Source organism: Oncorhynchus masou, chromosome 2 (assembly GCF_036934945.1).
Source record: "Oncorhynchus masou masou isolate Uvic2021 chromosome 2, UVic_Omas_1.1, whole genome shotgun sequence".
Taxonomy (NCBI): domain Eukaryota; kingdom Metazoa; phylum Chordata; class Actinopteri; order Salmoniformes; family Salmonidae; genus Oncorhynchus; species Oncorhynchus masou.
This window is the reverse complement of record NC_088213.1, coordinates 19,250,606-19,274,270: the sequence shown is the minus strand read 5'-3', so window position 1 is coordinate 19,274,270 and position 23,665 is coordinate 19,250,606. Positions and strand designations below refer to the sequence as shown.

Genomic DNA, 23,665 nt, shown 5'->3' with positions numbered 1-23,665 from the left:
GGGATATTACATTATACCTGGGAGACAGGACAGAGTCAGGGATATTACATTATACCTGGGAGACAGGACAGAGTCAGGGATATTACATTATACCTGGGAGACAGGACAGAGTCAGGGATATTACATTATACCTGGGAGACAGGACAGAGTCAGGGATATTACATTATACCTGGGAGACAGGACAGAGTCAGGGATATTACATTATACCTGGGAGACAGGACAGAGTCAGGGATATTACATTATACCTGGGAGACAGGACAGAGTCAGGGATATTACATTATACCTGGGAGAGGACACGGTCGTGGATATGCCATGACGATAGTGTCAGTTTCAGGAAGACTAGCTAAGTCTAAACTGAATCGGACACAACTGATCATAAGGAAAATATTTTTTTTTACCTTTATTTAACTAGGCAAGTCAGTTAAGAACAAATTCTTATTTTCAATGACGGCCTAGGAACAATGGGATAACTGCCTGTTCAGGGGCAGAACAACAGACTTGTGAGAATACGGCTGCGGTACAAACAATGGTTATATACACTCACTGGCCAGTGTATGTATTAGGTATACCCATCTAGTACTGGGTCAGACACCCCTCAGAACAGCGGATTCCTTCTTTAGTTAATAACCAAATACAGACCTAAGAAACAACAACTTACAGATGCACACAATCAACGACTACATCTCCCCTGTCCAGACCGCATGCTCACCTCCATCCACAGTGCATTGTTGTTTATCACATGGCTAAACAGCACCGTTCTGTTTCTCTCAGTAGCCGCTCTTTCAATATGTAAATATTAAATCATTAGGTTTTAGATAGTTATGAGCCTGAATTCTTTGGGAATGGATTGAGCTAAGCGGACATGTTCCACAGGGATGTTGTTCCATGCTGACATGATGGCACCAACGCAGTTGCTGCAGATTGGCTATGGTCTACCAGCATCCATCGGACTGTACTATTGACACCAGGCAGGATGGGTTCCATGGACTCATCCTACATCAACATGATGCAACAGGACACGGATTCGTCCGGACCAGGCAATGTTTTCCAATCCTCAGTTGTCCAGTGTTGGTGATGCCCACTGGAGCCTCTTCTTATTGTTTGTACCTGTTGGTGGAGCCCAGTGTGGTCGTCTGATGCAATAACCATCTGTGACAAAGGTTGGCGAGTTGTGCGTTCCGAGAAGCTGTACTGCAGACCACTGTTGTACTGCGCCGTTATTTGCCTGTTTGTGGCCCAACTGTTTAGATTGCATGATTCTTACCATTCTCCTTCAACCTCTCATCAACGGCGGTTTTTCCCACAGGACTGACGCTGACTGGATGGTTTTTGTTTGTCACACCATTCTCTGTAAACCCTAGACACTATTATGCGTGAAAGCCCAGGAGGGAGGCCGTTTGTGAGATACTGGATCCGGCACGCCTGGCAGCGAAGATCATACCAGTCACTTAGGTCAGTCATTTTGCCCATTCTAACGTTCAATCGAACAGTAACTGAATGCCTCAATGCCTGTCTACCTGCATTATATAGCAAGCCACAGACTCACTGTCTGTAGGAGATCCATGTTCGTGAGCGGGGTGGTGTGCCTAATAAACTGGGAGTGTTCAAATATTCCATTGTCTGTTTGCACAAACATTTGCTAATGGATACCACTTCATGTTAAAGGTAGAGTCCGCAATGCACAAAGTAAAAAGCAATATTGTGTCGATTTCACAACTACTAAGAGCATTGAAGCACGAGGCTAAGCTTCTCCACTATTCTGGGTCTGCGGCAATCACATTGGCCCTGGTCAAAAGTAGTGCACTATATAGGGAATAAGGGACCATTTGGGAGGCAGGCGTTGCCTGCTGTGCAATACTCCACTTCTCCAGAGCGGCAGGGGTGAAGAGGATGTGCAGGGGCCACTGGACCTTGTAGGCCAAGCCCAGAGCAGCCCAGCCGTAGGGGAGCACCTCCCTGGGGGAGGACTCCTGTGTGGGAGTGGCCCCTTCCCTGGTCCCTGTGGCATCTGAGAACACAATCATTCCGTTAGCCACAGGATGGCTCCACACCAGAGGATGTCAGGAGAGTTGAGCGGTTTGAAATCTCACTCATGGACCAGTCTTAGTTAACCACTCTGCCGCTCAACATCCTTCCTCCTGCTCTGCTAAATAAATAGTTTAAAACGCTCACAGGAACAAACAAAACTGCTGCTCCAAAATTCACCCCATTCATTTTTTTGGTTAAAAAGAATTTAACAAACACCCCATATACTTGTGACTATGTTCCATTTGTTTTTGAAGTAGGCTGTCATAAGAAGGTTCAATATAGGTTACTAGGTTCAATATAGCACCAACCTAGGTGATAGGTTGTGGCTACTGTGTTAAAACAAGTAGCTTTTTCTCTAATCGATTGATGATCAGATCGTCAGTTATAACTGGTTCTGTTGAACTCAAATTTTACACTTGATAGACAACTTTAGTAATGTTACAAACTTAGACTATTTTTTAACAATAGCCTATATAGAAACCAAAACATCTCTGGTGCTGCTGCATGGCCCCATTGGTTGACTTTCATCAATTATACAGCCTGTGACAGATTTCTTGGTCGACTCATATCAACATCTCTGCGCATTAGTGGTGGGGTAGGCTAAATAAATACAACAGAACAGACCTTAATAAAAGGAATGGTGATGAAGGAAATTGAAAATGGTGGACAGAGCATGGCCTGAGGTCGTGGTTGAACAGTACCGGGAGCGCAATTGGGAGAGAAGGCCAACGATCCTACATTTTTTTTAAATTAATTTATTATTATTATTATTATTTTTTTTTTGTTATTCAGCCAAATAAACACACTCCATTCCTCTCTCCACATCCTCTGATCCACTCCATCACATTGTTCACAAGATGGCACACACTGGGTAGAAGACATAGAAGAATGGACCATCCCAAATAGCACCTATTCCCTATGAAGTGCACTACTTTGACCAGAACTTTGTGAAGAATAGTGCACTATTAAGTGGATTAGGGTGCCAAGTTCAACAGCCTTCTATTCTCATCTGCTTTTAAAAAGATACCAGGTGACTTCCCAGTACACATCCATCAGATTGCCTTCTCTCATCTGGTGTTGCCAGGTTTTGGCAGGAGAGCTGAGAGAGAGATGACCAAGACAGGCATGCCTGAACTGTCTTACTGTTAGCCACCAGATGGCAGCAACTGGTTACAAGAAAATATACTGGAGCACACAGCCGCGGGCCCAATATGTTCCTTACCCCTTCCCCTTGACCCTGACCTTTCCATGTTTACAGATCTGAATGGTATAAGAAGTGTCATGGTGGACCTTCCACCACATTACAGATCTGCAAACATGGAAGAGTAAGTTAGGGCCATGTGGTAGTAGGGAGCAGACCTGTGTTCAAATACTATTTAGGGTATTTCAATTACTTTCAAAAGACATTTCAAAGTAAATATTTTCTTTGAAAATTCAACTAGCTGAATATTGGAATGCATTTGGAAATACACTTAATGTATTGGCATGTATTACAAAATACACTGAAAATAAGTATTTCAAAAACAAATACTCAAATAAACATGTACTGAGCCCAGGTCTAGTAGGGAGTGAAAAGAGAACTCTAAGCAGCTCTAGTTAAACATACAGTTAGATCTCCTAGACTCCTCGTAGGTTTCTGCTCCAATGAAAAGCCACTCTGAGGAACAAACCTTTGCTCTCCTTCCCTGGTAGTCGATGGTGAGGTGCAGGAGAGGCAGGAGGTTGTCGTCGTCCAACAACACCTTGTGGGCAGCCTGCTGAAAGGCCACATTTACATCTGTGGAAGAAGGGGTGGAGAAAACAGCCACTGTTAGATCCAAAGAATGACTGCAATACACATGAACCTGTTCATATTCTTCTGTACGGCATCTTTCTTCCTTCCTTCCTTGGAATAACAACAATCACAAATGACTGGGTTGGTGAAAGATATTTACTGGAACCCCTACTTTGACCTAGCCACAGTGTTAGATCAGTGATCACTTCAAGAAAGGGAGGAAGTTAGGATCCAGTTTAAACTGCATTTTTAAGTATTCCAAAAGGACCATGGTTTGTGATTGAATAAAGGGGAATTTTCCATAAGATGAAGTAGGCCCTTAGGAGGTAGAATGCGCTATCAAGTTTAGATGTCTGTTAGAATAAACTGATCCTGGATCTGTAAACATACCGTGTTCAGTGACAGCCGTGGGCGGGGTCTTGAGCATGTGCTGAGCGTGGTCAATGAACACCTGGTACAGCTCGCCACGGCCCAACAGGTAAAAGTCCTTTATGATCTACAGGGAAAGAGAAACGGGCGTGTTTGAGGGGGTCAGCTTTAACAAGGCGAGGCACAGAATCACTCATCTTGATCACATAAGGAGTAGTTATTTGAGATGCAAGGGGATTTGTAGATAAGTGATTCTCAGCAGTCTGACAGCAATGTAGTCGAGCTCAAACATGACCACTAACAATCTGAAATCAACTGTAAACTGTCACAGCTAGATAGTCCAAATACAAACCTTCAGTTGCCCCAGAGATCAGATTCCTCCACCATTAATGTCCACAGGTGCTGCAAATAGAAGGATGCATTCATTCACAAACTGTTGATTGGATTCACATACCGACGACTAATGTATGGAGTTATTGAGATGAATATGGCCCTAATATCAACTGAATAGAACAGGACCTTTTTGTCCAGCTGATAGTGGGAAGCTGCAGCAGACTTTACAAACACATATCTGACATTTCCTCAGATATGTTGAAGTGCGACGCCCACCTCTGCCACGGTGCTGCGGATGCCGTCTATGAGGTTCTCAAAGTCCACTAGGCTGAAGAGGGGCTGCTGTTTGAGACGGTGCAGCTCTGTTGCAAACATGTCCTCCTGGTGCTTCAGTATAGAGCCTGGACACAAACACACACAGAGGAGGAAAACATGATCCATCAAATCTTCCAAAATCTTTCATTCCAAGTTGAACGTGGATCTCCTGAAGTGATATTGTCGCAATATGTTACATTGAAGTAGTGCTCGGCGAGATAGTTTGGTGATTTTTTTGTTGTTGAAGTTTTTAGAGAAGTGTAGCAACCAAAGCAAACCAAATAGATGCCAAAATCAGCAATAATACTAATGGTGCTTACCTGAGTGAGGGTGAAACGACAGAAAACGCCCCTTTCTCCTCCCTCTACTGTTTCCTACTGTAGCTAAATCATTAACAAGTCAACGTGAAACGTAGCTACAGCTAATAACAATGGTACATGTGTGGACCAGGTTCTCACCAGCTCTGGACGGGCTGTGGTTGTGGTTCTCAAACATCTGGACGGACTCCCCCACGAAGAGGATCTTCTCTGCCACGCGGATGGGAACGTAGGAGGGCAGCATCTCAGCCCGCAGAGAGAACTGCTGCAGGGACGGAGCCAGCATGTTCTCTTCCTCTATCAGCCTCTACAACGGAATACAGACAACAGCATCGTTCATTAGGAACACAATGGAAAACATTTTCAAACAGAAAACGAAAATGAGCATGTCTTATTGGACCAGTCTGGGTACTCACTCCCTGTTTCAGTTAGTTTTCCCTGCTTTTGCATTATGAAAATGACCCAAATCAGCAGCACAAACTGACTGGAAGTACATAGACTTTAAGATCTTATCCATCCTACAATCTTTACTCTAGCAGTAGTGGTGCAAGCTTTACACTAACGCAAGCACTTCAAATCCAAGTGGACAGATAAAGTGCCAAGGTATGAAGTAGGATGAAATTACCCATAGACACTGATCTTAGGTCAGTTTTCCTCCCCACCCGATATTTAAGTTTAGTTTGAAGGAAGATATAAACTGAACCTGAAGCTGTGCCTAAGGAGCCTTCTACCCGCCATCTCACTAGGTCTGTAGTTCTCTCAGCTGGAAACATGGATGCAATTGGCAATAGATGCTGATCTAGAATCAGTTTTCTCTTACCTTAGATCAGCCAGTTAAGATTTGAGGAAGATATAAGCTGATCCTGAATCTTAGCATAAGGGCTCTCACCAGGTCTGTAGTTCTTTCAGCTGTTTACCACTGAGGCCTCCCAATCCCCAGGTCTTCTCGTCCTCCTCCTGGTTGGCGGCGGCCCCTCCAGCGCTGGGCCCCTGCTTCCAGAACTCCTCACTCTGGTCCAGCAGCAGACCGTACAGCATCCCGCCGCCAGCTGCTTGTACATCACCCCGTGGCACACCGCCAGGATCCTGAGTAGACAGACAGAAGAGATCCTTTATGTTGTGTTGCCCTAAGAAACACCAGCCAGGTATCAGTATAGATTCAAGTGTTTATGTGTAGGAGGGGATGACATGTGTCATAGAATAATTTATCCAGGGGAGAAATAACGAATTTTAAAAAATACACGCCCGGGATCTTTAACCCCTTCAGGTTTTGCCTGAAATATGGCTTGCAGCATCAGTTTCAGGATGACCCCACATGCAGCATAGATCAAGTAATAGCATAAGCAATGCATAAAAGCTACAGAGGCCCCAACTTCACATTTGAGTGAAAAAGTTGTGGCCATAACTTACTTCTCCAGGGCCATGCGAACAGGGGCAGACCTCCACAGCTGTGCTTGTACACCGTCTCCAGGATCAAGCAGCCGTGGATCTAATTAGGACAGACAGGATATGACCTCATTTCCATATTCACACTAATTGATTCAACTGTGCCTACCCATGATGCACTCTGCTCTGAGCGCTGTGACAACTTTGTGCCCCTGTACCACTGTAGCCACCATGATGAACTTTAAATTGGGAGAAAGATGGTATTGTTACAGAAAAATTCTAAACTAAGTCACATTAGAAATGTGTTGACCTTTGAGAACACAAATAGTTTTTGGAGAGCGCTATGGGTGTATGAAAAGTGCTTTATGAGTGTCTTAAATCATTTCCTCCGTAGTAATTGTGTTTGTGTGATTTCTCAGTCATATCAGAAGGTGAATACTTGTGTCTCCAATGTAATGCCCTTATCGTCTGGGACTGTACTGTCTTGTCTCCATGGTAATGCCCATATCTTCTGGGACTGTACAGTCTCATCTCCATTATAATGCCCTTATCTTCTGGGACTGTACTGTCTCGTCTCCATTGTAATGATCTTATCTTCTGGGACTGTACTGTCTCATCTCCATTGTAACGCCTTTATCTTCTCGGTCTATTGTCTTGTCTCCATTGTAATGCACCTTATCTTCTGGGACTGTACAGTCTCATCTCCATTGTAATGCCCTTATCTTCTGGAACTGTACTGTCTTGTCTCCATTGTAATGCCCTTATCTTCTGGGACTGTACTGTCTTGTCTCCATTGTAATGCCCTTATCTTCTGGGACTGTACAGTCTCATCTCCATTGTAATGCCCTTATCTTCTGGGACTGTACTGTCTCATCTCCATTGTAACGCCTTTATCTTCTGGGACTGTCTCGTCTCCATTGTAATGCCATATCTTCTGGGACTGTCTCGTCTCCACTGTAATACCCTTATCTTCTGGGACTGTACTGTCTCATCTCCATTGTAACACCTTTATCTTCTGGGACTGTCTAGGCGTCTCCATTGTAATGCCCTTATCTTCACAAGACTGTCTCATCTCCATAATACCCTTATCTTCTGGGACTGTACAGTCTCATCTCCATTGTAATGCCTTTATCTTCTGGGACTGTACTGTCTCGTCTCCATTGTAATGCCTTCACCTCTGGGACTGTCTTGTCTCCACTGTAATGCCCTTATCTTCTGGGACTGTACAGTCTCATCTCCATTGTAATGCCCTTATCTTCTGGGACTGTACTGTCTCGTCTCCATTGTAATGCCCTCACCTTCTGGGACTGTCTCGTCTCCATTGTAATGTCCTTATCTTCTGGGACTGTCTCGTCTCCATTGTAATGCCCTTATCTTCTGGGACTGTACTGTCTTGTCTCCATTGTAATGCCTTCACCTCTGGGACTGTCTCGTCTCCACTGTAATGCCCTTATCTTCTGGGACTGTACTGTCTTGTCTCCATTGTAATGCCTTCACCCCTGGGACTGTCTCGTCTCCACTGTAATGCCCTTATCTTCTGGGACTGTACTGTCTTGTCTCCATTGTAATGCCTTCACCCCTGGGACTGTCTCGTCTCCACTGTAATGCCCTTATCTTCTGGGACTGTACTGTCTTGTCTCCATTGTAATGCCTTCACATCTAGGACTGTCTTGTCTCCACTGTAATGCCCTCACCTTCTGGGACTGTATTGTCTCGTCTCCATTGTAATGCCCTTACCTTCTGGGACTGTATTGTCTCCATTGTAATGCCCTTACCTTCTCGGTCTATTGTCTTGTCTCCATTGTAATTCCCTTACCCTCTGGGGCTTTATTGTCTCCATTGTAATGCCCTTACCTTCTGGGACTGTATTGTCTCCATTGTAAGGCCCTTACCTTCTGGGACTGTATTGTCTCCATTGTAAGGCCCTTATCTTCTCGGTCTATTGTCTTGTCTCCATTGTAAGGCCCTTACCTTCTGGGACTGTATTGTCTCCATTGTAATGCCCTTACCTTCTGGGACTGTATTGTCTCCATTGTAAGGCCCTTACCTTCTGGGACTGTATTGTCTCCATTGTAAGGCCCTTACCTTCTGGGACTGTATTGTCTCCATTGTAAGGCCCTTACCTTCTGGGACTGTATTATCTCCATTGTAAGGCCCTTACCTTCTGGGACTGTATTGTCTCCATTGTAAGGCCCTTACCTTCTGGGACTTTATCGTCTCCACCACCACCATAACAGAGGGAAACAGCAACTGAAACTGGAGAAGAACAACATGATTACATAAAATGACTAGGGTATATTGTTAAATTAAGATTTTATTTCCTAATTCCATTCATGACATATTGAAAGATACTGTGGATCTTGTGACTGTAGGTGTGAAAGTTCACATTTAAAGATGGAATCCGCATTAGGGGAAACAGCACCACTGTCTGGATTGGATGCTGTGGATGAAAATCCAGCACTTGGAGAAAGAGGAAATTAGGAATATATGTATAATTAGTCAACTACATGTACAGTACATGTGAGCGAAAGTAGCAGTAGAAGTATTTTTGTCCGTTAGTTTACTCCAATCAGGGGAGGGGGTGGAAGGGTGGCAGCGCCACTGTACACCCCCAGCACTTTGTTATTGTTTTTGTTTTGTGGATGAAATGGAGGTGAGGTGCGTCGAGCAGTGTGGTCAAAGAAAAAAAAAGTGCAGTACATATTGTTCTGTTTTATCGCGTGCAATGACGTTTGAGGGGGAAAAACAGTGTTTGTAGCTTGCAGTAACTTTTTTGTTGTTGTAATATCCTAAACTGTTTCACCATTAAGGATTACCGCTTTAAAGGCCTAAAACAATTCATTCTACTTCAAATGTACAACAAGCAAATCTAAATCAGAAAAACTAGTAAAAATAGTAACTGGCATTACCTGATCCAACATATAATTCACATGAGATATGGAGAGATGCGGGTCACCAAGAAACTGCAATGAAGAGGACAATAGTGGGATTGATTATGAATGTGCCTTGTATTAATTAGTGCTACAATGCATTTTGTAAATGATCTTCAGTACCTCTTGTTCGAGGTCCAGGAGAGCCTGTCTATAAGGCTGCAGCATGGAGTCCAGTCCCGTGCAGAAAGCCCGCAGGTAAACCCCATTGAGTCCGGCCTGGTTTGTCTGAATGGAGTGGTGCTCCTGCAAAGTACAATCACAGCTTGTTAAGACTATAGTATTTAGCTATATCTGATTAGTATTTTTGGTAATACTAGTACATCTCAATCTAAAAAACAACAACACATGGCACTCACTCTAAAGTTGGTTTAGATTCATTGTCACCGAATCTCACAGAATTTAACCAGTTAATCAGGATTTAAAAATATAAACCCATCTAAGGGGAGGTTTCCCGGACACAGATTAAGTGTAATTCTGCACTAAAAAGCATTTTCAATGGAGATTCTCCATTGAGTTGGCTTTTTTAGTCCAGAGAGGTATACTACGAATCAGGTTTGAGGAGTCAGCAAAGTAACTTTGTTCAACCTGGAATAACCGGTCAAGATGAAAGAGGATCACCTTTTAGCCAGGTAAATTTCTCTGGTGATGAATCCTTCAGAAGTAACCTGTTCTGGGGTAAGGTAACTCAGGGCTATAACTATATAACTATATTATATAACTATATTTATCCTGAATGAAGTGTCTGATGCCACGTTAAATACAACTAGGAACACGGATAAATATGAGGTCAAATCATAACCGAAAGGTTGCAAGTTCAAAATCCCCAAGCTGACAAGGTACAAATCTGTCGTTCTGCCCCTGAACAGACAGTTAACCCACTGTTCCTAGGCCGTCATTGAAAATAAGAATTTGTTCTTAACTGACTTGCCTAGTTAAATAAAGGTAAAATAATAATAATAATAATTTTAAATTAAAAAAAAAAAATAAGTCATTGATCTAAGGTCAGAAAGACTGACTTTTTGAAAAAGGCCCGAGTTGGAATTCGAGTTGGATGATCATTCAAATCGATTTTTCCCCAGTCCGAGCTACATTTTTTACATTCCCAGTTGTTTTGAATGTACTGAAGTCTGAGATTTACAAGTTCCTAGTTGTTTTGAGCGATTAAATATGTAATAAATCAAGCGTTTGTGTAAAAAAAATATATATTAAGACACCCATCACATTACACATTTAGTAATGACAAGATGCATTTGAAGGTTCACCCACAGTAAAACTTTTGCATGACAAAAACATTTTTACTGATAGGATTGGGAAAAAAGGTGCTTGTGTGCATTGATAAGCACACCAAAGCACATCAAAGACAGCATTATTAGCCTATTTCACATCATAGTCTGCTGAATTTGTAAGATAATTTATCTTTCATGTTCATTTCGGCAGAAATGAACATGTGGCACTGACTCTCCCATTGATTGATGGTTTCAGCATTGTCTCAATGAAGAGTTTGGCGTTCGGCCAGCAACATGCGACATGCACGTGTAGTTACATGCCTGCTAGAGTTAGCGGCATGCGGACGAGCAACATCCACCGTTGTAGTACTGATGAAGTATGAGCTGGAATGTGAAGCTAATTGAAGCTGGCTAGTTTTATAAAAGCCTGAGTATATCGAGCTTCAATCGTAGTCTTCACCTTATCAAAAAGTAAGAGATAAGCAGGGAGAACATTGGAGAAGGAACCCCAGATATCCTTCAACGATCTCCTCGCTTCCAAATCAAATCACATTTTATTGGTCACATTCACATTTTTAGCAGATGTTATAACGAAGGAAGTGAGAAAATGCTTTTGGCACTCCATATTCTGGGTATTTATCTCACCTGCTGGTGGACATGGCCTGTGTGTTGCTCTATGAACTCTGTGAAGCGAATGTAATCGGATCCCAGTTTGCAGAGGCGGTTCAGGACACTGGTCTCACTGGGATGGAGAAAGGGCAGGTCCTGGGAGACCTACAGGAGTAGCAGAGGTTCAGTTAACCCCTTACTCACAACTCCTTAACAGTGCATTCTTGAACTATGGTTCAGTTAGCTACATGTACATCGTGGAGTAAGGTTCAGTAGGATGCATGTCACACTTACCACCAGCCACTAAACAAAACTATAGTGATGTGTACATACAGCAACAATAGAAAAAACTAGTGATGGGTGCCAACAAAAGCAGAAAATAAAACAATTCATAAGTTTACTAGCTAGTTGCACTAGCTAGCTACTTGAGAAAAAAAAAGATTCACATAGCTAGCCAGCTTCTTGCAGCGGTGTTTGTACTTTGTAGAGATAGCTTTTTTACTGTCGTTAGGTAGGTAACGTTATCCCGATATACCTGTAAACCTGTCCGTTTGTTCCATGTGAATATAGTCCCAGGGTATCCACTTAACGCCAACAAGAGCTCGTGAATCATTTTAATTAACTTAAAATCGGATATCAGGTCAAAGTTTACATAAATTGCAGTGTTGAGCCTGTCATTCAATCACAACACTGCCGATTCTGTCGCCGCCGCAACCCGATGACGTATCAATGACGAGGGTGAAGAATTATGGAAATTGTAGTCTTTCCTTTGGTTTCCACATAAGTTCATTAAACGTTTTCTTCCCTTGTACGATTGATTTAGCAACTGTAATGATCAATGTTTTATATCTAAAACCCCCCAACATATATATAAATGATCTCGAAGTAGCTATATCTTTGATCAAAAACATGTGGTATCTGTTGTTGCGCAATCGTATGAAAGTTGTAGTTCGACAGTCAACTTGTTTGCATCACTGGTCATGACTCATACAGCAACGCCGCTGCCTGGACAGCTTGAGGTTCGTTCTGAACTGTATATTTGCTATCAATAAAATATATTCTGCAACTTTCTATGATATAGTTATCCAGTAAGGTATATGTTGCTCAAACAAAGCTAACGTTGGCGTAGTGCAGCCACCAACATACGTGTGTTGTGTTTGCTAGCTAGGCTAATACCCGGCGTTTGTTTTAAAGTCTTATGCTAATTCAGTGCTAGCTAACTAGCTAGCCACATTGGAGGATGGCTAGCTATGTAAAATATATTAACCCGGTTGATGTTAAGTTACTCACCGAATGATATGTTTGGATTCACTTCTGATGATAAATTAGCTAGTAACAACAGAGACAGTAATGTTAGATAACTGGCATTGCAACAAACCAACATTGACTTCCGTAAACAAGCGGTTTTCTGATTTGGCCCTACTAACGTTACGTGATATTTGTTATGATAGCTAAATCGCCCTCTCCCCACAATCTCGAAGTTGCTTGGTAGGCAGTGATGACAATAATCACAAAGATTAGATGCCAGCAGTGACTTTAAAAGACGTCAGAAGACGACTACTTCAGATTCCGTAGCGTTATAATATTCCCTCTTAACAAGCCGCTGCTGACAAATTGCAGGTGAAGGACTCTGGCTATAACCATATTTCTGGTGTTATAACTATCATAGAACAGCAACAGCTTAGAGTGCCTGATAAATCTGTTGATGCCATGCCTCTAAAAAAACATGATAGACTGAGCACAAAACACACTGGATTTACTTAGTGTGGTATATAATTTCCCATCAAATCAGCTGATTTGATTTGAGTCTTAAGTAGCCTGTTTTTGCCTCTAGTCACTGTAACACTGATATAGCCTAATAGATTGTGTCCTGTGTCTCTGCGCTGTGTTACAGTGATGGCGGAGGGAGGAGTGGAGAGGACATTGTTTCAGAGTACCTGGACCAGAACCCTCACCTGGTCGAGTGGGTGGAGTCACTCCGAGGAGGGCATGAGACCAACAAGCAGTGGCATGCCAGGCGAGAGTTTTTCCTGAGGAACATGGAGGCGTTCCCCACTGTCCAGCCGGGCTTCCCCAGCCCCAGTCTGGACAGGCTGCTCTCACTGTCCATATGCTGGGCCAACCACATCTTCTTGGGCTGCAGGTATGTGAATTGTAGCCTGTTCCCAGATCTGTTTGTGCTGTCTTGTCAACTAGATCTCAAACAGGCGATGTTTGAGGAATGGATAGAGGAACTTAGTTTTAATGGATTTCGATGTGGAGCGTTACTGTAATATAATTTTCACACTTCACACAAAATGTATGCACATACTACTGTAAGTATATCTGGATAAAAGCATCTGTTAACTGGCGTATACTACAGAGACGAGCTGAGCTGCAATGGCCTGGTTATGCATCCTCCATAGTAGTTGAAAACCTGCTGGAAAGGACAGTGTGAGAAGGAAATATCCGAGCCAACACAGTATATGGTTTGTGTCTGCACTGTTGATAGTGTGAAAAGAGTATTAGTTAGAGTTATAATGGGGGGTGCTGCTGGTGTTCTTCCATAGCATCTGGTTTAAAATCATTCAACGCTACAACATGTACTCTCCAGTTTGGACCAACCAGAATGAAAAACTACTACAGTATTCCAAAATAGTAAACCAATGTAAAAACAAACTAACAAAACAGGAGACGAGGGTCAACTGTCCTAAAAGGTATTTAGTCTTCTTCTGACTGTGTTGTTTTGCAGATACCCTCAACCTGTCATGGACAGGATCAAGGAAATGGCAGAGGGAGTGGTTGTCAATGATGCTCCAGTTCGAAAGACCAGAGATGAAATCTTGGGGAAAGGAAAGAGGACTGCAGGTATGATGCTGAAATCCTACTGTATATTCAGTTGTGTACATACTTCTCAAAACTAGTTTTTATTACTTTTTCCCCCTTCTAATTTTTATTACTACTTGTTATTTAGGACATTGTTTGACATTTGATCCTTGATTGATATTGTACTGCATTGTTGAAGAGAGTATTTCACTGTACTGTTTACACCTGTATCCTGTGCACTTGATCAATAAATGTTGATTTCATTTGAATTTGAAACTATTTAAAGTTTAGATTCCTTGTATAGTTTGGAGAGTCCAACTTTAAACGTTTTAATTGATGCTAATATTATAGCCCTACAAAAAAGAAATGGCCTGTCTTTGCTTCAGGGTTGTACAGTATTGTTAACTCATGGAAGTGATTCAGTACACTGAATGGAAATTACTGTGATGCTGTATATCCATTTCTGTATATTTGTGGGACAATTAAAGTGGGAAAAGTTCTGTACTTTTCCCTCAAACATACTCTACATTGTTACGGTTAAATTAATCATACAGCAGTATTTTTTCTGCTGCTTTTGTTTTGGCCTTGAAGTAAACGCTGCCTATCCAACGCCTCCCTCACACCGCTGGAATCTGTCCTCTGCAGGTGAAGCCATTGTTGCCGGGAAGAATCCCTACTCAGTTGTCTTTTATCTCGCTGATTCTCAGGGGGCGACGACGACAGCTGCGCCAAGCGGACCAAGCCTGGGAACCCCTTCAAGCAAGGCCCACCCCCGCAGGCACCTGCCGAGCACCAGCCCTTCTTCAACCGCCTCTACAAGGCTGTGGCGTGGAAGCTGGTGTCGGCAGGGGGCTTCGGCCCCAACCTGGACCACTTTGAGATCCTGCGTGCCTGCACTGAGTCGTCCAAAGAGAGCCTGAGCTGCGTCTTTGTGCCCCTGAAGGACATCCCCGACCTGCCTGCTGCGCGCTCCCAGAAGGAGGGCCAGGTGTGCGAGCTGCGCTGCCAGACAGTCTATCTGGGCACGGGCTACGGGCGTGACGAGGCAGCTGCCAGGGCCATGGCATCCAAGGAGGCCCTCAAGGCCTTCCAGGGGCGCAAGGTGATGGTGAAGATCTGCCGGCGGCGGTTCAATGGTAGGGATGTAGAGGATCTCGTGCTGCTGGATGATCAGCCCAGGAACCCGGGCTTCCCTCCCGCTATCAGCTACCCCTTCCAGCCAGAGCAGCAGGGAGACGGGCCGTCGTAGCACAGCCATGAGTCATAGAGTATCCTCCGGGGCCTTTCCAGGGTCATGTTCAGTAGGCATCAAAATGTAGTAAAATGGGGACGTAGGAATGGGGGTTTGAAATAATTTCACAATTTGAATAGTAAAATGAATTTTTGTCAGATGTTCGAAATACATGTGTTATTGTTTTTTTGTTTTTTTTTACCTGAGCACTGCTGCGGGAGGGAGAGAGGCTGGCGCTCTATTGCTGCAGCTGCAGAGGGGGTGAACAGATGGATGGAGGGAGAGAGAGACACCAAGGCAATTCAATGTTATTTATTATCCTATATAACAGTGCCTGTCTTGACTGGAGTAGCCTAGAGAAGCTAACCAGCTATAGCTAGCTAGGCTAATTGAGGCCACATGCTGCGCTTTCCCCCCAACCCCATTCAGATAAAACAACAGCCTACCTGTTGGTTGTTATTCTTTCTCATTTCGCTAAATTTTAATTCAGTAATTTTATTCCATCTTGCATTGCATAAGTGAACTTTCATTCCACTTGTTACACATTTAGCCTCTTTTCCACGTTGATTGGCCTACATAAACAACAAGCTACACATGGCTACCGGTCGCATGCCGGTCTTTTTATGAGGTGCACTGTGCACGTCATAAAAACAACATAAAAAAGTTAGTTTTATTAAATTAGTAATTTGAAATGGCATGGTATATCCTTGTATGTAACAATGTCCCATGGATATTTTAATTTAGAAAAATAATTTTCTGTGTAAAATAGGCCTATATTTCTTTCTTCTCACAAAATTGTATACTCACACAAGTATTCGAATACTAACGTCTGTTCAAATATTCAAATAACCATGCACATCCCTAACTGGGAGGAACTACCTCTCCTGGTCCAATAATACATGCTAATTTCAGTTTCTCGTTACGAAACGTTTTGCTACTGTGTGCCCTAATGAACACGGCCCTGGTATTTAGAAGTTGTGTGGGTTTGAATGGAGCTGCTCTATGAGTCATACAGTACCACTGAATGGATGGACTCAATGCATCATCACCACCACTTAGTAGTTTTTACGCTTTTATTATTCTTGAGGAGCGTATACCCAGTTCTTGTTCCATAGGTCATTTGGATTCCTTCAGAGTGGGGATGGTAAGAAGTTTAGTCCCTTTTAGTATCGGTTGTGCCTGTCTGCTGCCTACAACAATGGAGAAATGTCCACAGTTTGTAAGGGTGTGGATCACAAAATGTTACCACATTTTCCCTCCCTTTGCTTGGGTCTATAGTCACGCCATACACTTTCCTTCTATGTCCTCTAGCTCAGGGCCCCCGGGATGAAGTTCCCCCTAGATCTAGGATCAGCTTCCTCTCCCTCAATCCTAACCTTAGCCATTAGTCAGGAAAATGCTAAACTGACCCAGGATCAGCCTCTAGGTGCAACTTAACCCTACACCTAGCTCAGGACTATGGTGGATAGTGCGGCTGCACTGGGTCTGACCCTCAAGCCATTTAATCAGCTATCTGATTAACAACCCGACCACTAGACGAGGGACATTTCTACCGTTTATCAATACCGTTAATAACATGCAACTAATGAATCCTGTGTGGCTCGTCATTCGAGTTTTCTATTGATGCTTCAAATCTCCCTGAGTGATCACATTACAAATGTTATGCTTTTTGTTTAATGAAGTTACAAAGTTAGTCATGGAATGAGAATGAGGTATACTTTTGATAATTTAACACCGGCTCTTGTATTTAAAATGCACAAGTCCTCTGACAGAATCATTATTTCAACTGTTGTTTTCTGTTCACAGTAGAATACATTGTCACTATTATAACTCAGTGTGTTTGTCTGAATACAAACGGAGGCATCTTGTTTAGTTGTTCTGCATGATGTAGATCTAGTTGATGATGGAACTTTGACATTCATTTAAAACCACTCTGTTCTATTTTGTGTGAGGAAAGCTGTTGAGAAAATGTTGGTTTTTGTTATGTTTATGAATTGATTCAGTAATTCTAAAGGAGATGATTGGCGTTAAGCCAGTTTCATAGAATTGTATGATATGTTTGATAGTGCTTGAGTCTTTACATTCGAAAATCATCAATGGAAGATCGCTGCTGTAATGTTTTGCTTTTCAAAGCTGAATGATATGAAATGGGTTGCGTTGATGTGTAAATGGCCACAATATTTAGTGACATTTTACATTTCTATGAGCGGTCCCTGTTTCTATATTTTTGTTAATAAAAATAATTTAAGAATGTTTGTCGTCCAATGATTGTCTCCTATCCACACTGACATGAAGAGGGTGAAACACATTTATCAAAGACAAGAACATAGATTAAGTCCCAATTATGGTAAGGTTATGTTGCCATCAAGTCTTTGGGGTTTGAATTTTGATATTTGTAGCCTTATTGATTATTGACTGATAGATTATTTCAATGAATCCATACAGGTTTTGGAGAGGTGCAGGGGCCTGCCACACTGGGCGCCGGGGAGCTGGTGTTGTAGGGGATAAAGTGCCTTGCTCAAGGGCACAAGGGTTGCTGGATCGTCTCCCGAACTGCTAGGCTACCTGTCAGGGCTCAAAACAACCCAGTTCATAATAATCAGATAATGTTCATCCACTTTTTCTCATTACAGTCCTTAGAGTCTGCTACTGATTTACAAGTAATTGTGCCTAGTCACTCTCCCTGGCATCTTCATTACGTTCTTCTCTCAATAGCTGTCATAATAATGTAATAGATGCACCCATCAAAATGCATTTTGAGTCACCCTTGGTCGGCTCCTTGTTCCCGCATAATAGGTGTTAGTTGCTTTACAAGTCAAGTCCTTATAAATGGTGATTTAATTGGCATATTGGTGGCTGACCTCATCCTGACCCGCCGCTGTCTTGCGTCACCATCATAGTGTTTCCTTCAGGTTGTTGTCGTACTGCTGGAGAGTTAGTATGTGTTTACGCTACTCACAGCTAGTTAACTGTGGAATATGTTCCTTTAGATATACACTGAGTATACAAAACATTAAGAACACCTGCTGAATATTAGGAAGGTGTTCCTAATGTTTGGTATACTCAGTGTGTAATACTTAATGAGTGAAGGGAAAAGGATGTTTTAGCACAGCATGGTTACATACCACATGTACGTAGTGTGATTGTAACAACAAGGCATTGAGGGTCCTTTGGAATGAACATTATTGGATGTGGTGGGGAATTTAATCTGATGGAAAAGTTTTCTGTACAACCCACAGATGGTGTTTCATAGATAGTGATAACACTCACACACATACATGAGTGCATCTGACCCTTGTCAATTTGATGAGTCAAATATTTTAATTGTACCTGTCTCACTCCCTATCAAATAAAGACATATGCCAGAACTAGCAACAGAGCAAAATACTGCATGAAAGACAATGCTGTGTTTAGGTTATGTAAAGTTTATGTAAATAAGCCAGCTGCAGCATAATTTGTTATGTGACCTGATTTCTCTGGCTCTAAACAGCCCATTATTAACTGCCATGTTTATCCTCACATCTGAAGTGTCAGCCATATTGTTATTTAAAGGCCCAGTGGAGTCAAAAAACAACCTTCTGCACAACAACACTCCCCACTCTGAGCCAACTCCTGTGCTCTGTTGGGTGAGACTTTTGAGTGGCATGTGTTCTTGCACCGAAGATGAAGAGTTTGAGCTCTGCCCTGGACAGAACTGAATGCACGCTGCCAGTGGCGTGTATTCATGGGTGGCAAGGGAGGCCAGGCTTCCCCCAAAACGTACCAAGAAAAATAAAACAAATCTTGAGTCTCTATGTGTTTCATAATTTTTGAAACAGCGCCCCTCTGTCTTGGTATATGTAGGCCATCTATTTGATGCCCCCTGGTCCAAAAGAGTATGGCGATGTTGCTGCAAGCCAGCGAGCACCCTTGAATAAAAAAAGTATCAAATAATAGCAAATCAGCATTGAGCGAAACTGAGTGAGCTCAACTGTGAATGGTCCTGGCATTCTAAAAAAGTGTCAAGGGAAGCCAGTTTGGATTTGGCTTCACTCCTATCTAATCGCATTGAGAGCATAGGTCATTGACAGAAACAACTTGAATTGTTGCACCTCCTTTTGATTTCCTCCAGCGGCTAGCTAGCTAAAATTGTCCCTTTCCTTTAGGCCTATACAGTATATCACGGTCACAAGGCATATTAACCAACAGATTATAGAGCAAACAACGCAATTATCACAACATATAGGTTGTAACCGCTACTGTCTGTTACACAAACATGTTCAATCATAGAGACATGTACAGATATCACGCTTGTTGTTGGCCGACTTTTATGGAGAAGTTAGATTTTATTTGTCTCCACTATTGACTTAACGTTGTTTATGACCAGGCTCTTTGCAGTTAAGTAAGTTTGATGTGCGTCAGTGCATGCCGTTAACATTCCCATCAGCAGGTAACTTTCAGATAATGGTCCTTTTTCCAGTCTCATTCATCATCACTGTCCCGAGTGGGCTTCTCTGTGTGTGCATCCATCAGACTATACTGTCAACCAGAGAGTTCCCCCCTCCAGCGATCTATTCAATATGAATAAACATAAAGGAAACTAACGTGTAGAGAAGTAACACCATGTGTGTGTATCACATGGGTATGTGTGAATCTCACTCCCCAGACTGAAGTAGACCCACTTATGGCGCGACTGGTAAGATGCTTCAGCAGGGCGGTCACGTACGTTTGCAAGGAAAGGTCCTGTGCTCGAGCCTAGGTATGAGCCGATTCAGGAGGAAGCGGTACTTGCTAGGCAAGCTGCGTGAGGTCCGTTACAGGTGGTGCGGTGACCCAGATCTGCAGTTTCGCTCAGATCAATCCTGGGGACTGGGGTTGCTGTAGAGTAAGTTAGGGGTGTGAATGTAGAAACTTACTCCTTAGCCTGAAGTTGTGCCGCTGAGGAGCTTGCTTTTCAGTGGCGCGACTGGTAAGACGATTCAGGAGGGTGGACAGTGTGTTTGAAAGGCAGGCGCCAAATAGATCGAAAGAACATTCTGTGTTGTAGAATGCAACACAATCTAGAGGAAAAAGAAACACACACCTATTTAGGCGAGGTGCTGGCTAGCAGAGTGGAAAACTTGAAAATAAAGGAGAGCTGCACACTCTAAGAGCTCAGATGCAAAAAATGAATGCCCAACGTTTCGACAGGCAAACTGTCTTCACCAGGGTATGAACGCAACACATTCATTATTAATGAAACATGGGCCCATCGGAGAAAGAGAGGAGAGGAATCAGAGAGACAGCCTGGACAAGTGAGGGATGGAGGGTTGGAGGTGGAGATGGTGGAGATCAACCGCAGTGGGAGAGGATGGGTAAATTTGAGCTATTTAGGTATGTGGTGTTGTAAGGCAATCCACAACTATGAACTATGTCAGCAATCCCACCTCCTGCCTTACAACACCTGTCTCGGAGTCACCGATTGCATTTATATAATTAGCTGATATGACCTCACAGCCTAACAATGTCCTACGATTCAGTCCTATGTTTGAATCAGATACACACCTTGGTGTGATAATATGTGAGAGCATGTGTTCCAAATGGCAACCTATTCTCTATACACTGCTCTACTTATGACCAGAGCCCATCAACAACAACTTGATTTACAACATGTTTTGCAAACACCAACTGTCAGGTTTGTGAGCCACTTTGGGTGGAACAGAATGGAAAAATTCAAACCAGCTACTTTTGTGTTATTTCAGGAAATACTGTAATAAAAGGGTTTGCTTTCCTCTAACCGAGTAATGTTGGTTACCTCTCAACAATGCAAAGACACCCCAAAAAGCCTGGAGTGACACCAATGCTTCTATGGAAAAACACCACAAGGGAAATAGTTAAATAACATACTTTTTATTCACTTGAAAACCATAAAATATTCTCTACCCGTTGAACTATTGTGATTATATAACTTTTATTCATCTTAATGAAGGTAGTGTAAATGTCTAGTGCTCTAAGTAAATACTATGAATTAGATTAAACAAATGTACATACACTACTGTTTTGTTTATGTCCGACCATATCTCCATTTGGCCTAAAAATGCTATTTCATTCTCAGTCCAGACAAGACTCAGCCCTCATGAATCCATGTACTTCATGACTAATATTATCCGTAGGTATTTTTTACTTCATGAGTTTGTAGGAAATAGCCCATAACATTATCGAACACAGCATTGCGCATCATCTTTATGCATGTGGATCATAAAATTATTGGAGCAAAGAGAGACCACTCAGACTGCTTTACAAAACAAGATAGAGCGCTGTTTATTCATAGGACAACTCATTTTTGGTTACAGAAACATCCAGTTGAAAATAAAATATTTCATAACTTCAAAATAAGCCTTTTTGGGGACAATCTCTCAGAATGCAACCTGTCACTCTCCGGATAATCCTATATTGTAGTATCATAACAATATTCCTATATCACATATCGTTCTGATGTAACAGTTTTAGTTTGCCATCAACTTCTAACTTACATTCAGACCAATTCAATTCACAAGCACTTGAGCAGGTAAGAGTTGCAGAAAGCTCCGCGAGGACAGTCGCACATTTTGCCGATTCTTGCGCCCTTTCTCACTGCGCACTGCTCTCCAACGTCGCACTGAAAAAAAGAAGGAACACAAAATAAGACCGTGTGCGACATTTTTGCCAACAGATGCAAATGTCTGTGGGGCCATATCCACCTGTCACCACATCAGATCACATCATCCACAAAACATGGCACATGAACGCATTTAGTGAAAGTTAAAATGTTGAAATGTAGTTTTACGCGCCAGTTTAGGCAATCCGTTTTTCAAAATATAGGTCGTTCCATTTTTAGAAGGTTCGTTCAAATTGTTAAATTTACCGTAGGGACTTGGCCGAATTTCTTTTCCCAGAATGGAAGTCTCTTGGTCTGCAGCTTTTTAAGAACGTCATGTAGTGCTCCAAGCTGTGGGAAATATTGACACATTAGAATGAGAAATCCTTCCAAAGCAGACCTTTCAAATAGACAAAAATCTAATGCTCATTAACCATTAAAGTCGCAGGTTTTACTAGATAGAATAGAAACTAGATAGAAACTTACCAGTTGCTTTTCGTTGGTCAAATTCGGATCTTTGGGGTAGAAGTCTCTCACACTTCTTGTGTCGAGGTCCAATTCGGAATCCGAGTAGTCAATTTCAGCACTAAGAACGATGGACAGCAACACCGCGCAAACCACCGCTCTGGTCCATAGCCTGGAGCTCTCCATGGTCCTAATGAGATTGCGCACAGTAGAAGATATCATTCGTCTCCAAAAGGTCCGGTTCTAATACTCCAGTTACCGCAATCCAAACACCTTTTATCTGTGTACCGCCGTGGCCGAAGTCTATGACTTCCGTTGCGCCACCTTAACCATAGATTTTTCATGCGTAAGAGAGATGGCGTGGGTGAGTCATTACGTAAAGTTGGATGGCTTGTAATTGCTTAAAGTTGTGGGCGCTCCTACAAGGCACAGCTTACTCACTTTTTTTTCATTGACGACATGAGATGTTTTCTATGACATGGTACAGTGCCTTCGGAAAGAATTCAGACCCCTTGACTTTTTCCACATTTTGTAACGTTACAGCCTTATTCTAAAATGGATTCAATTGTTTCACCCCTCATCAATCTACACACAATACCATCAATCATCAATCTACACACAATACCCCATAATGACAAAGCAAAAACAGTTTTTTTTAACGTTTGCTCATTTATTTAAAAAAAAGAAATATCACATTTACATAAGTATTCAGACCCTTTACTCAGTACTTTGTTGAAGCACCTTTGGCAGGGATTACAGCCTCGATTCTTCTTCGGTATGATGCTAAAAGCTTGGCACTCTGCAGATCCTCTAAAGCTCTGTCAGGTTGGATGGGGAGTGTTGCTGCACAGCTATTTTCTGTTCTCTTCATAGATGTTCGATCGGGTTCAAGGCCTTGGTTTTGCTGGGCCACTCAAGGACATTCAGAGACGTGTCCCGAAGCCACTCCTGCATTGTCTTTGCTGTGTGCTTAGGGTCATTGTCTTGTTGGAAGGTGAGCCTTCGCCCCAGTCTGAGGTTCCGAGCGCTCTGGAACAGGTTTTCATCAAGGATCTCTCTGTACTTTGCTCCGTTCATCTTTGCCTTGTTCCTGACTAGTCTCCCGGTCCCTGCCACTGAAAAACATCCCCACGGCATGATGCTGCCACCACCATGCTTCACCGTAGGGATGGTGCCAGGTTTCCTCCAGATGTGACACTTGGCATTCAGGCCAAAGAGTTCAATCATGGTTTCATCAGACCAGAGAATCTTGTTTCTCGTGGTCTGAGAGTCTTTAGGT

At 42.7% G+C, this 23,665-nt stretch overlaps 3 protein-coding genes across 3 annotated transcripts; 1 reads left to right on the top strand and 2 right to left on the bottom strand.

Annotated features, from left to right (window-relative positions):
• Positions 1-239: 239 nt before the first annotated feature.
• Positions 240-11,903, bottom strand: LOC135552699 (gamma-tubulin complex component 4-like). Its single transcript, XM_064984475.1, has 12 exons — positions 11,826-11,903; positions 11,327-11,455; positions 9,576-9,698; positions 8,722-8,778; positions 6,547-6,625; positions 6,026-6,263; positions 5,278-5,441; positions 4,781-4,905; positions 4,193-4,298; positions 3,635-3,805; positions 1,845-2,008; positions 240-245 (listed from the first exon to the last, which is right to left on the bottom strand). The coding sequence occupies exons 1-12, from the start codon at positions 11,901-11,903 to the stop codon at positions 240-242; spliced, it is 1,440 nt and encodes a 479-aa protein (XP_064840547.1).
• A 105-nt stretch (positions 11,904-12,008) lies between these two features.
• LOC135552689 (protein CDKN2AIP homolog A-like) lies at positions 12,009-17,579 on the top strand. The gene is made up of 4 exons (XM_064984464.1): positions 12,009-12,013; positions 13,185-13,433; positions 14,022-14,137; positions 14,803-17,579. The coding sequence occupies exons 1-4, from the start codon at positions 12,009-12,011 to the stop codon at positions 15,342-15,344; spliced, it is 912 nt and encodes a 303-aa protein (XP_064840536.1). The 3' UTR covers positions 15,345-17,579.
• Positions 17,580-21,577: 3,998 nt separating this feature from the next.
• On the bottom strand, positions 21,578-22,757 carry cart3 (cocaine- and amphetamine-regulated transcript 3). Its single transcript, XM_064985651.1, has 3 exons — positions 22,408-22,757; positions 22,189-22,272; positions 21,578-21,942 (listed from the first exon to the last, which is right to left on the bottom strand). The coding sequence occupies exons 1-3, from the start codon at positions 22,606-22,608 to the stop codon at positions 21,835-21,837; spliced, it is 393 nt and encodes a 130-aa protein (XP_064841723.1). The 5' UTR covers positions 22,609-22,757; the 3' UTR covers positions 21,578-21,834.
• Positions 22,758-23,665: the final 908 nt, after the last annotated feature.

Excerpts from the sequence above, each read along its gene's own strand:
- cart3 (XM_064985651.1), bottom strand. The coding sequence starts at position 22,608 with ATGATATCTTCTACTGTGCGCAATCTCATTAGGACCATGGAGAGCTCC. Across the intron at positions 22,273-22,407 it reads TGACCAACGAAAAGCAACTG|CTTGGAGCACTACATGACGT; the intron begins GTAAGTTTCTAT and ends TATTTCCCACAG. Across the intron at positions 21,943-22,188 it reads AATTCGGCCAAGTCCCTACG|TGCGACGTTGGAGAGCAGTG; the intron begins GTAAATTTAACA and ends TCTTTTTTTCAG.
- LOC135552699 (XM_064984475.1), bottom strand. The coding sequence starts at position 11,903 with ATGATTCACGAGCTCTTGTTGGCGTTAAGTGGATACCCTGGGACTATA. Across the intron at positions 4,906-5,277 it reads CCACAGCCCGTCCAGAGCTG|GCTCTATACTGAAGCACCAG; the intron begins GTGAGAACCTGG and ends GTTTGTGTCCAG. Across the intron at positions 3,806-4,192 it reads CACGGCTGTCACTGAACACG|ATGTAAATGTGGCCTTTCAG; the intron begins GTATGTTTACAG and ends CTTCTTCCACAG.
- LOC135552689 (XM_064984464.1), top strand. Across the intron at positions 13,434-14,021 it reads CACATCTTCTTGGGCTGCAG|ATACCCTCAACCTGTCATGG; the intron begins GTATGTGAATTG and ends GTTGTTTTGCAG. Across the intron at positions 14,138-14,802 it reads GAAAGGAAAGAGGACTGCAG|GGGGCGACGACGACAGCTGC; the intron begins GTATGATGCTGA and ends GCTGATTCTCAG.